This window comes from Candoia aspera, chromosome 1 (assembly GCF_035149785.1).
Source record: "Candoia aspera isolate rCanAsp1 chromosome 1, rCanAsp1.hap2, whole genome shotgun sequence".
In the NCBI taxonomy this organism is placed as follows: domain Eukaryota; kingdom Metazoa; phylum Chordata; class Lepidosauria; order Squamata; family Boidae; genus Candoia; species Candoia aspera.
Window position 1 is genome coordinate 327,396,404 of NC_086153.1, and position 13,613 is coordinate 327,410,016.

The 13,613-nt window shown below is 37.0% G+C and overlaps 1 protein-coding gene across 3 annotated transcripts in view; it reads right to left on the reverse strand.

Annotated features, from left to right (window-relative positions):
- Positions 1–13,613, reverse strand: part of TOGARAM1 (TOG array regulator of axonemal microtubules 1) — a 32,465-nt gene that overhangs the window by 2,606 nt on the left and 16,246 nt on the right. For 2 of the 3 annotated variants that reach the window (XM_063290592.1, XM_063290594.1), the window contains exons 11-20: positions 12,721–12,877; positions 11,863–11,940; positions 10,929–11,088; positions 10,488–10,593; positions 7,943–8,178; positions 6,070–6,228; positions 5,034–5,160; positions 3,837–3,952; positions 2,682–2,871; positions 206–425 (exon numbers count right to left, since the gene is read on the reverse strand). In XM_063290592.1, coding sequence (XP_063146662.1) covers positions 206–425; positions 2,682–2,871; positions 3,837–3,952; positions 5,034–5,160; positions 6,070–6,228; positions 7,943–8,178; positions 10,488–10,593; positions 10,929–11,088; positions 11,863–11,940; positions 12,721–12,877 — 1,549 coding nt within the window. The remainder of the gene's footprint in view (positions 1–205; positions 426–2,681; positions 2,872–3,836; positions 3,953–5,033; positions 5,161–6,069; positions 6,229–7,942; positions 8,179–10,487; positions 10,594–10,928; positions 11,089–11,862; positions 11,941–12,720; positions 12,878–13,613) is intronic. The other variant, XM_063290593.1, reaches the window with a different exon arrangement.

The following is a 13,613-nucleotide window of genomic DNA, read 5'->3' on the forward strand; positions in this document are numbered from 1 at the left end:
TGAAATTGCCCTAAAGTACTGTTGGAATGAGACTGGTACATTTGAGGAATGTTTATAAACTGAACAAAGCAAGCATTAATATACCCACATTTGTATTATAAGTAGATAAGGTAAAAACCCATACATTCCAAGTTGTTACGTCCCCTCTTTTTCACAACACTACTTCTTAAAGCTCAGTCTAGTAGATAAAAGAAAAATAGATTACCTAAGTGTTGACAAAGAGCCTGGATGACATTGGTGGCAGCAGCATAGATGCCTGGGTTCTTAGAATTCAGATTGTTATCAACCAAGGCAGGAATCAACATGTTGATAACAGGAGATAGTTTCTCTTTCAACAGAGGAATCAACTGGTGCATGGTCTCTAGAGCAACCTGATTGACTTTGCTGTTTGAGTCATGTAAGCGAGACTTGAAGGCATCAAAGATCTAGACAGACACATGATTACAATAGTTGGAATTATTCTCTTTGACCAAATATATATTTAAACTGTCAATTTTTAAAATGTGGAATCTTGTGGAAAACAGTGTTCAGGTCCCAACTCTCAGGAATTTTCAGTATAACCTGAAGCAAGTTCTTGTTCTCTTTCTTTCCTATATTGATTCACTGGTGGAATATCCCCAAGAATTGAGTCGGTGAAAAGACAGTAAACCCCTTTGCAAATCAAGGGCATACATACAACACATACGTAAGCAGTTTGAAACCTCTCTAACCGATATGCTTCCTAATTCAAGAATACCTAAAAACCCCAAGTAGTAAAGGAGTCTGAACTCCAAGGGATTCTCAATTGCTTAAGGAGTATCTGACAAAGAAATACCATACAAAGGAAACAGATAATAAACAATGATAATTAGGATGGTGAGTGACCTGCTAATTTAAGGCAATTCATTTTGCAATGTGATAGTATGGAGTTAACAAGATACATGATATATGGATATAGTTAGAAATACAGCTAATCTGCAAGAATAAAAATATATGGAGAGATACTGTGATTGGTGTTGGGGTAAACTAGACTTAGCCAAATTTCCTTTTTATTTCCTGCCTTCTTTTTTTCCCTCTATTTCTCACTCATTTTCTGCACTACGTTGCTTAACACAACGTAGTGTAATGGGTATGTTTTAATATCTATGCTGTGATAGTTATTTGACCTCACTGCAAAGCTGACAAGGAGTGATACCCTTATTAATGCAGATGTTTTCTATATAAGTACTTAATGCTGCAAAATATAAATGGAAAAAATTGACTTTTTACTCATTAAAATCTTACCTTATGGTTTTACCAGAGGTTAAAAACCACAGATAAATCTGTGTTCTGGCTAAATTGGGTGTCTTATATTATTTGAGTCAACACAATTCTGTGGAACCAATGTTTAAAATGTTTGTAAAATTAAACTTTATCTCAGAATGTTTGTAAGGAGTCCATTTGACTGAAGCATTTGTTGTTCAGTATTTTAAGTACCGACATGCCTGGAGGTTTGGAGAAATAAACTGTGGCTCATAAATCAATAAATGTTCTTTGTAGAAGGCTGGTGTAATCAAAAAGTTATTTATGAGGCCTTTGAAACAATGAGCTTGAACTGCCCTGTCCTGATAAACTAATGAAAGCTGTTTGAATAACATGAAACTACTTTCCTATAATCTTAAATTAATATAACAAAAAGGTTTCACTGTGTGTATTAAGACACTTCAGAGAATGTCTAGGTGGGGTGAGTTGCGATGATCTTGCCACTGAAAGTACAACTGATCAACAGTAACAACAACAATCCTGTTAATTCTAGTCCAAAATCTGGCAATAACTTAACCATCAAAACCATATTGATTAATGTTCCAGTTCCTGAAGGTGTGTTTGTTTTTCTTGGCAATATTCCAAGTATTTGGAATCTATCAGGATGCAAGAATTGCAGAGTATACTTTCTGGAGTGTTCTGTTTATCATTTCTAGGCCTCTCCCCCTTTATTTCTTGTTATCATTATTGACTTTGAGGTTTCAATATATTAATACCGTTCTATGTATTTAAAGTTTTTTTTTGGTTAGCTATTTTGATATAGTAAAATAAAATACTTTTTAACCATCTCAAGACTAAAATTAAATTCTAGAGTACCAATGTGATGTAGAATGTGTGTCCAGAAAAGAAACTAGGTAGGGGCAAGTTTTATATCTTAAGCTTAATTAAATATGTTATGAGACAGTCATGTCCTAGTTATGTAGAAAGTTTTTCCTATGTTGCTCCTGCCATCTTGGGGCTACCAAGAATACATCTTGCAGGATGGTTCCATGTACTGGCCAGATGGATTCTGGACAGCTGCAAGATGACAGATGCAGCACATAAAATGCACTCTACATAACTCGGCTTTCTTCATATTAAGGAAGCTCAGGAAACGGAACTCAAAAAAGCATTCTTGCCACGCCATGTTCTTGCCGCCAGAACAGACAATACCAGGCTACATGGACTAATGTTCTGACGACATATATGGCATCCTTCTTGATCTTTGCTCTCTCCCTCCAGCTGTAACTACGATTCTATCTACAGGGTTAGAGATTCACTTTTCCTTATAGTCATCTATTTGTTTCTTGAATTTCTATTATATTTTTCAGTGTAAGTATCGTGGGTTTTTTTACCTATGTGATTTCCTGCCAGTTCTAGAGAGACCACTAAAGGTTCTGTTGTAACCTATATGATGTTACCTTCACAATGTTCGCAACAACAAGGTCTTGGTTGTTCTCTGTGTCTGCTAACAGTTGTTTAATTCCATTAATTCGATCACGGAAATCTTTTGCATTCAGTAAAGTTGTTATAAGCTTTACATATTCAGCACTTTCCAAAGCATTGCGAGGAACTAATTTCCTGGACATGTCACGAATTTCTCTAATCTCTCTGTTGAGAAAATAATGAGAGCATTCTGTAGTTGTATAGTCTAACCATGGATCTTTCCTATTTATGTACTGTGTTACAATTTTTGCAATAACCTTAAAGTTACTAAATGTATTAGCTTCTAAAAGATTACAAAAACAACAACAACTGAGTTCTCTTGGACTCTAAAGAGAACATGTCAGTTATAAGTTGCATCTGGACTAGAAACTCATCTGAAATATAATCAAATATCACTGAAGATTTCAATTTTTAACATGAATACAAAGAGGTACCTACTATTAGGAGTTTGATGCAACAATTATTGACATAAAAATTAAGTGCAAAAGAAGTAGTCAGAGGTTATCAACTGCACAGCCAGAAAAATAAAGCTCAGTACTAGGTTTATAGTTTCAACTAAAGTATGCGTTCATTGATTCGAGAAATATTTCCACCCTGCAGATCAAGTAGTGATTATCAGGGTGAAACCATAAGCAATTCCATTAAATGAAAAATCATTTACTGTAGAAAACTGCTATGTTGAAAATAGTTATTTTGGTTAGTAAATGATAGAAGGGTCTTCTATATATTCCTTGAATTATTTATCTTCTTCTCCTTAGATGCACGTTTTGCTTGTTCTTCTGGAATGTCACCAGTGACAGACCAGTTAAAGCCTTTCAAGTACTAACATAAGGAAAAAAATTATTATTTAAACTTTTGGCGTCTCACACACAACATGCATTAAAACCTGACAATTTAGTTTTTAAAAAGCAGCAATTGTATCATGCACATAAAAAGGAAGCCTGAAACATTAATTTGGTATTTTCTTTTCAATTTTTCTCTTCCAAGTTTACAAATACATTCCAAATCCAATTTTCCACTTATGCTGAACAACAAGAGCAAGTAAAACATCTCAATTTTTCTTCTGGAGTTGCAACATCTGAAGGATGTTATTTAGAAGGCAGCTTTGAAGCAGGAGGGCACAACTATACCTGTCACTTGCACTGAGTACTTCACGTGACATGTTTGATCTTGAACTGTCTATGTTGCCAGTATGAGAACGCCTTCCTTTGGCTGAGGGTGTAACTATTGGCATCTCCCCAAGCCCCTGAAATTATGTAACAAGGATTAAAAAAAAAGTTTATTTCAATTCGTTTTATGTTGCCTCATATCTCCATTTACCTCTAGCACTGTAACCCCAAGAAAGGAGGGCACATTTATAAAAAATGGGTTCCTGTCTCATACGTTTGTTAAAATGCAAAGACACAGGAGAAAATAGAGAAACAGAGAAAAAGTAAAACAATGAATTCAGAAGGTTCTGATAAAAAAAAATTAAACTACCTCTGATAAATAGGCTTGAGAGAAACATTTAATTTTTCTTCTGTGCTAAAGTGAAGGGCATGATGGAGTTCCAAGACTCAAAATTTGTTTTCAAATTGAAATCCAAGGCCTAGGAACCAGGTGTCCAGCCTTAATAGTCCTCAAAGGCTAACGAATTCTAATTAGTAACAAAAGCAACAGCAAATGCATACCTCTTTAAAAACCCTCCTCTCTCCCGTATCATAAACCTTTACTATAAGAGAAAGGTTATATATATATATATACACACACACACACACACACACACACACACACACACTCTCTATTAATATATTAATTTAGTAAAGAGAAAGGAAAAAAAAATATATATATATATATACACACACACACACACACACACACACTATTAATATATTAATTTAGTAAAGAGAAAGGAAAAATTATCCCTCACCTCTATGATGAAAGGTTATATACACACACACACACACACACACACACACACATTATTAATATATTAATTTAGTAAAGAGAAAGGGAAAATTATCCCTCACCTCTATGATGCAGCCCAGTAACTATCTTTTCAGTCGGGCTGCAAAAGACAGGACTTGAGAAAAGTTACTCAAGGAAGCTCAATAGCATACATCTGCTAAAGAGAGGAACTGGTAAAAGGACTTTACATAAGATCAAAAGGCAGAGAGGTACAATGATACAGAAGTATGCCTTCAAATACACTTTTAAAACAAACATCTTTATTGTAAAGCTATCCAAGCCATATAGTAGCATGTTCAGTTCATTATCATTCCCAAAATTCCTATCACCTTCCTGGCTCATTTTTATTCAATTTTATTCTGGAGTGCTTTACAACATACCTTGTGACGCAGATTGCTGACTGTCTCTTTAACATAAGGCAAGTCCTTTGGCGGCACATGCTTTTCAAGCATTTTATCGAAGTCTGCATGTGTCATCAAAGTGAAAAGCATCTTTCGCCCATAGTATCTACAAAGACCACAAATTTTTTTTATTAATATATACTCATGTAATTAATCTGTATTTCCTTCAGACCACATTCTTTTTCTAAACAAAACAAAAATAAATATTGTGAAAAGGAAAGGAAGAAAATTATGTTGACCGAGCCTTTCCCAGCCTGGCCACTTTGTCTTTGCTCTAGCAAAAAGAAATCCTGAATCAACATACTAACCGAACGAGATTCGCTACGTTCATGCCATTCTTGCATACTTGAAGATCAGTGGACAAATACCGTAAGTAACCGGTTTGTAAAATGGAAATAACGGTGTCCAGACAAAATTGTGAACACACATAGAGACTATAATATCAGATGCAGGAATTTATACCCTAGTTCCATAAAAAATATCTGAAAAAATGATTATTTTATTTATTTATTATTCAAATTTAATTACTGCCCATCTCCCCCAAAAGAGGGACTTTATTTCCCATAAATGCAACAGCTTAAGCGAAAGGGCTTAATTCAATAATGTGATGGGCTAAAAAACCAAATATGCAACAACTTTCAGCTAAGCCAAACAATTGTTTTTTTCACATCAGCGTTTTGGAATTTCTCAAGTTTTGTTGCAAAGTTCTCGTTTCTCCTTCTCACATACACCCTGTAAACAAGGCATCCAGAATGTGAAAAGAAAAGGTCACCTTTTATAAAAAAGGAAGTCTGTAACCTCATCTGAAGGTACTTAATCAGTGTCTCCTGCATGAGATAAATTTTCACAGCTGAAAACACCATTTGAGCTTCTTTGATCTGTCAAGCCATCTTGATATTTCTTCAAGAACTAAGACAGAAACTTAAGTTTTCATAGAAAACAGATTCTAAAACGTCTTCATATTTTCAAAAATCAACACATTCATCATTTCCCCTCACTCTCTGCATCTGCTCACCTTGTTTCTTGTGAACCATCCTGGACAAATTTGGCCACAGCAGACAAAATCTTGTCAGTTATATCCTTAATGCCAGACAATATACGTCCTGGTCCCATGTGCTCTACAACGTCAGATAAGTGTTGGGCTGTGCATCTTCTTACTGCTGTATTTAAGTGGCTGGTTAGAATGAAGAGCATATGCAGATTAGAAAAATATAACTATTATTTATTGTAATAGTGATGCTGACAGCCCTTTTGAAAATTCTTACGCATTTTTACTAACTGAATCAAGATAACAAAGACATAAAATCCCAGATATATGGAGCTAAATGTTATGCATTTGGCTAGTAACAAAGCAAGGCCCTTTAAGTAGCAGCCCCCTTCCAAACAACATGATTCCAGATTAAAATACAGGTGTGTTGCAGCAAAAAGCAGCTAGACAAGGGTTTCCCCCCCCCAACTAAAACTAAGGAAATGATGTCTTGAATAATGGAGAAGTAGCAACAATAGAAGAACTCATGCTAATAAGCATGCTTGAATGTTTTCTTGGGCAAGCATCACTTGCTTATATCCTGCTTTTCCACCAAACATGATTTTCAAGATGGCTTACAAAAACCCTTAGAGTAAACCAGGTTATGCACAATGCATAAAGGGAGTAAGAATAGTTAGCCCAAAAATTAAAGACACGAGAAAAGGAAATATAGGGAAATCTAGTTTACACCCAAACCACCTCCATCCTTGGTTCCATCATGTCCATTCACTGCTTTGTACATTAACATTTTTTCAAGATCTAATCAATTCTATCCATCTATATGACTAAATTAGTTCAGCATAATCTTTCTGTACTACTTATATTTCATTCTCACTCATCTAGCACTTTTTCATTCTTGACCCTATTTATATTTGTTTTACCTCAGACACTTCTTGAGTACCCCATACAAGAACAAGTTCTTATACAGTTACAAGTGAACAGCCTAATACCAAATCAGTTTGTCACTAAAATTAGAGATAGGCAGAGACCGTTACTCCCACCTGAATGAGAGTGGCTTGTAGCCTATACATTGCATGGACAGGAGAAAGAGGCAGAACTGTTATTTCCCTATGTTCCTATTTTTAGTAAATATTCTAACAAGGTGCACAAATTCACCTAATTGCTCTAGTTTCTTCCTATTTACGTACAGCTGGTGCTCACTCACATTTTCTCTGTCAAACACAGCTATCTTGCTCTTTGCTACATAAATTTTCAAATTCCAACTGTCCAGTGTATCATACAATCTAACATTCACTGCATATCATTCAGGTTTACAGACACTAATACAATATCACCTACAAGCAAAAGTAAATGCACATTCACATCCCCGACAAGCACATTACCACCATTACCACCATTCTTTATACATTTATCCTGAAATACTTTAAACAATTGAGGGATTATCACATATCCCTTTCTTACTCCTTGTTGAATTATTCACTTAAGCATTGCATTTATTCTCAGGCATGCTTTACTTCAATCATGTATTGCTCTAACCACATTCAGCAACCCAACTTCAATCCAATATTAATGCAAAATGTTCCATCACTTGAACACATTCACTTTACCATATGCTTTCTCTAAATCAAGAAATGTACATTTTCTTTTTCATTCATACATTTCCAAATGACCTGCTCAAAAGCTAAAATCTGGTCTGCATAAAGCCACGCTGTACTTCTCAATTTTGCTCATTTTCATCTCTGATATGCTATGTTAAAATGAAGACTCTCTTAGATGAATCATCAGACTTTCAACAGGTTAGCTGAATTTTGATAATGATTAGATTTGCTTGACAGTTCTACTTATTCTATTTTATTCAGAGTCAAGAAAGCCTCTGAAAGGCCATAATTCAAAATTCTACCTTTGACCTCCATTGATCAGAGAAGAAAGAGCACGCGCAGGAGTCACATTATTAACCATAGCTTTCAGTGCTTTGTCAACGTCCTCCCTAATGAAGGTGTTTGATTCCCCAGCCTTATGCAAAAGGACTTTAACTGTATTATCTAGTTCTTGATCCATGCTCTTTTTCAGGTAGTTGAACAAATCTCCTAAACAAACAACCGCAGCTCGGGAAACAACAGAACGTAAATTTTTCACCTACAAAAAGAAAGACCTGAATAAGCAACAGTTGGCAAAACACTACTGCTGATTTTGAACCCCCCTGCCCCCCCCCACAGCTATTACATTAAAGTGTACATGTATGCAAGCACGTTACATGGAATATCACAATAACGGCAACAATATAACACACAACCCATTAAGCTGGATTAACCAGGTCCACGTCCCACTTTCTGGGGCTAATGAAGCATGCACTTGCCAAAAAATGCTCATACTTTAAGAAGCTATGTTGGCACTAGTTGTTTAATTTCTTACTACAAACATGGGTGATCTCTTGGAATTTACAGTCATTCAGGGAATAAGCGCTGATGTGGTTCAGGGTAAACAACTCTAAAATGATGCACTGTTGGCACACAAACAAAGTCATTTATCTGAAAATGTAGCCTGAGATGCAGTGATTGACTAGGAAAAAGAGTATGGGTTTTGATGGATAACTTTACAAAAATGTGACCCCAGTGTGCCACTGTTGTAGAAAAAGGCAAATTCACTGTTGTGAAAATAGGCAAATTTTTCCTATAATTAAAAACATACAGCATATATATATATTATGTGACAAATTTTAGAACACTGTAATATGAGCTCTAGATGCCAGATGTCAAAAAATGGAAGTGAAGGACTAAAAACGTTGTTCCCACTTCCACCCCAGAAAAGAGCAAATAAAATGATCAAGAGGCTGGATCAAATCTTGCTGGATAATATGAACAGAAAGGTGTTAATCCCACTCATGTCTTCGGACATCCCACAGCGATTTTGGTGACTCATTGTAGCAAAGAATACTGGACTAGATAGGCCTTTGGTTTGATCCAGTAAGTTTGTTCTTCAGTTGATACCACTTTGCTTAGTGGGGCTTAGATACAGGTAGTTCTCAACCTACAACGCAAATGGGACTGGAATTTCCATCACTAAGCCATGCGGTCGTAAAGGTTGTTAGGCAAGGCAACTTCCTGCTGGCTTCCCACAACCGAAGTCAAGGTAGAAGCTGGTAGGAAGTTGCAAGTCCCAGGCCGGCAGGCAGGTAAGTGGCCTCTGCTGGGTAGGGGAGGGAGCAAGGGGATGCACGGGGATGTGGGGGAGGGCACATAGGTCAGGGAGGGTGCGCAAAAGGTGCGGTGCGGGTTGGGAAGGGTGCATGACAGTCTGAGGGTGTGTAAGAGGCACAGGTTGGGGAAGATGCCTGCAAGGCACCGCATGGGTTGAGCAAGCTGTGTGGGGATGTGGTGCAAGTCAGAGAGGTACACAATTGGCCAGTGCAAGTGCAGAGGGGCTGGGGGTGTGTGCGGGTGGAGGACACTTACCCCACTGAGTTGCAACCTTCCCTGCTGGCTTCCCCATTGACTTTCTGTGATTATGGGGTACTTGGCAACTGGCCGTAAGTACAAATGGGTTGCCAACCATCCAGATCATAATCACGTGACTGCAGGGGTGCTGGGATGGCCAGAACTCCAAAGACCGGTCATAACCACCATTTGTTCAGTGCCATAGTAACTTGGCATGGTCACTGACTGAATGGTCGTAGGTTGAGGACTACCTGTATATGCACACAAGGCTATAGCTTTAAGCTACAGAAGTGTATAGTAAAAAGTATCACAAATCTGCAAAACTAAAATTTGGGTAATTTTGCTTAAGTTAGATAGGCCAGAAATGTTATAAGAAAAATTATTTTATCAACCCTTTTTCTAAATAAAGTCTCACAGAAATGAAGATGGAGCCAAGCGAAAATGAACCTTCAATGTTTTTTTGCTATTATACATTTTTTTTCCCCTGCTCTTTGTGTTAGAACAGGGACGGACAATCTTTTGGAGGCCAGGAGTCACAGTTAATATTTTGGGAAATGCAGTGGCGACACTAGATCAGGCAATAATGCAACCTATGTAGCAACTAGATTTTAACCTTGGCTTTTGGATAATCTTGTGAGAGTTATTTTTTAAAACATTAAGCATAAACATGATTTACACTAATATTTTCATGTGTTTCCTGCCTCCAAATGGAAAAAAAAATGTATTGCCAATATTTGGTAATAACAGTTAGAGAAGGCACTGGAGATAACCAAGAAAAAAGTTGGGGCCACAGGTCACCAATCCTGTATTAAGACAATTAAGTTGTGGAAGTAGCAAAGCTCGTAAATAAGGAAAGCATTTAGAGTAAAATGCAAGGTTAAAATCAAGGGGATGCAAAAATCAATATACAAATTACAAGGAAAGCAGCTAATAGCAAATACCATGTCATTCAGTGCCTTCCCCGCCACCAAAAAATCAAGCTGAGATCTGAAAAAATAGAAAAAAACTTACTTCTTGAACAACAGCCAGACTAGTTTCATGCAGCTTTGCAGTTAGAGCATCAGAGTGATAGGCAGAAAGACACCTAACTGAATTCAGGCCTTCAATTTTCTTCTCCCTGTGTTGAAACAAAAGATCCATATTGCACAGAACAGGCAAAAAGCTCAGATACATTAAAAATTCTCAACTTATATATTTATCAAGCTTCTAAAACTAAAAATAACTAATTATTTTTAATTAAAAATAAAATTAAAAATAACTATTTAATGAGAGATTACATCCTGGGAAAATTCCAGTAAGAGAAAAACGTAAGATTTTACATTTAAAGTAAGATTCTGTGCCCACTGCTTTTTATTTAGCTATGTCCAAGAGGAGCTTTTCTCCCTCATCCCAGTTATCTTTATCAAAACCAAAAATTAAAATAATAAAAAAGATTGAGGCTGAGAAACATACCAATCATTATCAGCAAGAAACTGCAATGCTTCCAAAAGAGCAACTTCAGGTTTGGGGAAGGGTCTCAAATCTGATGGTTCCATTATTTCTGCACTGTGTGTGACAGGTAACGTCCGATCCTTGAACTGCATTTGTGGACCTGGAGAGTCTTCACCTGCAACTTCATCCATTTGATTATGCAAAAGTGACCTAACTCTGTGATGTGAATAAGCCATTTATTTATTTATTTATTTATTTATTCATTGTGTTTATATGGCCGCCCAACTCAGACGTGACTCTGGGTGGCATACAAGAACTCATCAAACAAAAAACACAAAAGAAAACAGTGCATACTGTTAGAAACAAACTAAGACAAGAACACAGCAGTCAGAAGTGAATTGTACTATAGCTCATCAGTTGGGAATTCTGCTTATCCTAACCCAAACACCCAGGGAAAAAGTCAGTTCTCCAGTGCCCTTCCAGAGGCCTGCAGGGTTGGGGCAAATTGCATATCGGCTAATTAAGGAAACAAGTTTCCTACACTTGGTGAAAATATATACTGCCAGCGCACTGAGAGCGGCAAAAGTTAGAAGGGACAGACCGGACTATTTCTACTGTTGTCAGTCCTGTTCAGAAACCTAGAGAGGGTCTGCTTAAGGTCACTTCTATGAGAAGTAAATGAGATGTGGACCAGAAGACAGGCCTTGTTTGTGGGGTGTCCCTACCACAAATAGGTATGGCCCATTCCGGAAGACCGTATTTTTCAGTTGGGCTTTGGCTCCTAGCACGATGAAGGCACAAGCTTTTAGCTATACTATTAGTTCCATTAATGACCATTAGGAGAGGCTATTTTTGTTTATGCTGTATTTTACCAATGGTTTACTGTATATCACCCACAGTACTGATGGGGCGGTACAGAAATATTCTAAAATAAATAAATAATAAAAAGAATTACCTGAGTCTAGCAAGATCAAAGGTTGTGTCTTTTTTATACTTGATGTTCTTTTCAACAAAGGACTGAAAGCAACAGTTCCTTAAGAGTAAAAAAAAAGATGGCCTTTTAGAATATTTCCATAATGCTCTCTGTAAATGTTCTCTTTAACAAAATACAGAAAGCAGCATTTCCTAATACTAGGTATTAAAAAGTTTCTATAAATTATCTTGTAAGGCTACAAACACAACTGATTAATACAAACAAAAACTACATTTGGATAAAAGAACAATTGGATTTTTCTGACAGCCATGTCGAACATCAAACATTTTAGCTTTGTTCTTTATGATATGCTTATCTGCCTGCAGCAACACTTAAAAAAACACCCTGAGAACTAGGAAGCAGCAGTATATCATTATGTACTTGAGACTGCACTGAAAAAAAAAAAAATCAGGAACACACCCTTGTGTACAGGCTACAAAACCTTAGTAAAGGTAAAGGTTTCCCTTGACATTAAATCCAGTTGTGTCTGACTCTAGGGGGCAGTGCTCGTCTCCGTTTCAAAGCCGAAGAGCCGGCGTTTGTCTGTAGACACTTCCGGGTCATGTGGCCAGCATGACGACACGGAACGCCGTTACCTCCCCGCCAAAGCGGTACCTATTAATCTACTCACATTTGCATGTTTTCGAACTGCTAGGTTGGCAGGAGCTGGGACTAGCAATGGGAGCTCACCCCGTCACGCGGATTCAAACCACCGACCTTCCGATCGGCAAGCTCAGCAGCTCAGCGGTTTAACCCGTAGCGCCACCGTGTCCCTTTACAGAACCTTAGATGCCAGTTATTTTGGAAACCATATTAAACAGTAAGGAAATGATGGATTACTGCTTTCTGTTGTCATCTTTTCTGATTCACTGATCTTGAGCAGTTCCCAAGGGTTGGATTCCTTTTTTCCCAGATCTCTAATTTGCTGGTGCTCTTTTTCCTCTCTCTTCTTCTGTCTCATCTTTTCTCGGGCAGATTTGGATAAGGCAACTTTCATCTGCAACAAATATACACAATATGTGATGAATAAACAGTGTAGCACTCTAATAAAAAAGAAAATAACCTATATCCACAGCCAACATTTCTCCTCTTTTTCAGACACAAGATGTGAACCCACTCCAGCATTTCAGATGGATGCTCTGCAAGACTGATTATGTGCCATCAAGTCAGTGTCGACTCTTAGTGACCACACAGATTTAAGTTATTTCAATTATAACAAATGCAGAGGAATTGTCCTTTGGTGGTACGTGCACATTTAGTGTGAAATGGAGGGGAGCCAAAACCAAGAATTCTTATGTAACTAAATGGAGTAAGCATAAAATGACGACTTGATTAATAAGCGAGACTAAACAAGATGTTCATCAACTGCTCTGTGGGAAGGATTCTTAAAGTTTATTAGTTTTTAAATAATTGTTACTGTGTTTTACTGCTGTTTATATACCTTGCAAGCTGCTTTAAGAACACTGTCATCCTAAATGTAAGAATATAATGAGTAAAAATAAAAATAGATATTTTGCATTTATTTCCTGGACTCAGAATAAAACACAGGAAGATAAATGTATTTGTTAACATGCTACTGCAGACATCAGGAACTATATGAAATTCACTCTAAATTCCATTATGACCCTCTCTATATGCGTATTCTTTGGTCATGTGTACCATGTACACAAATGAGATAAAATTAACGGCTGGCATGTCAAATTGCGTATTTCTAACTGCTTTCTCATTTGACT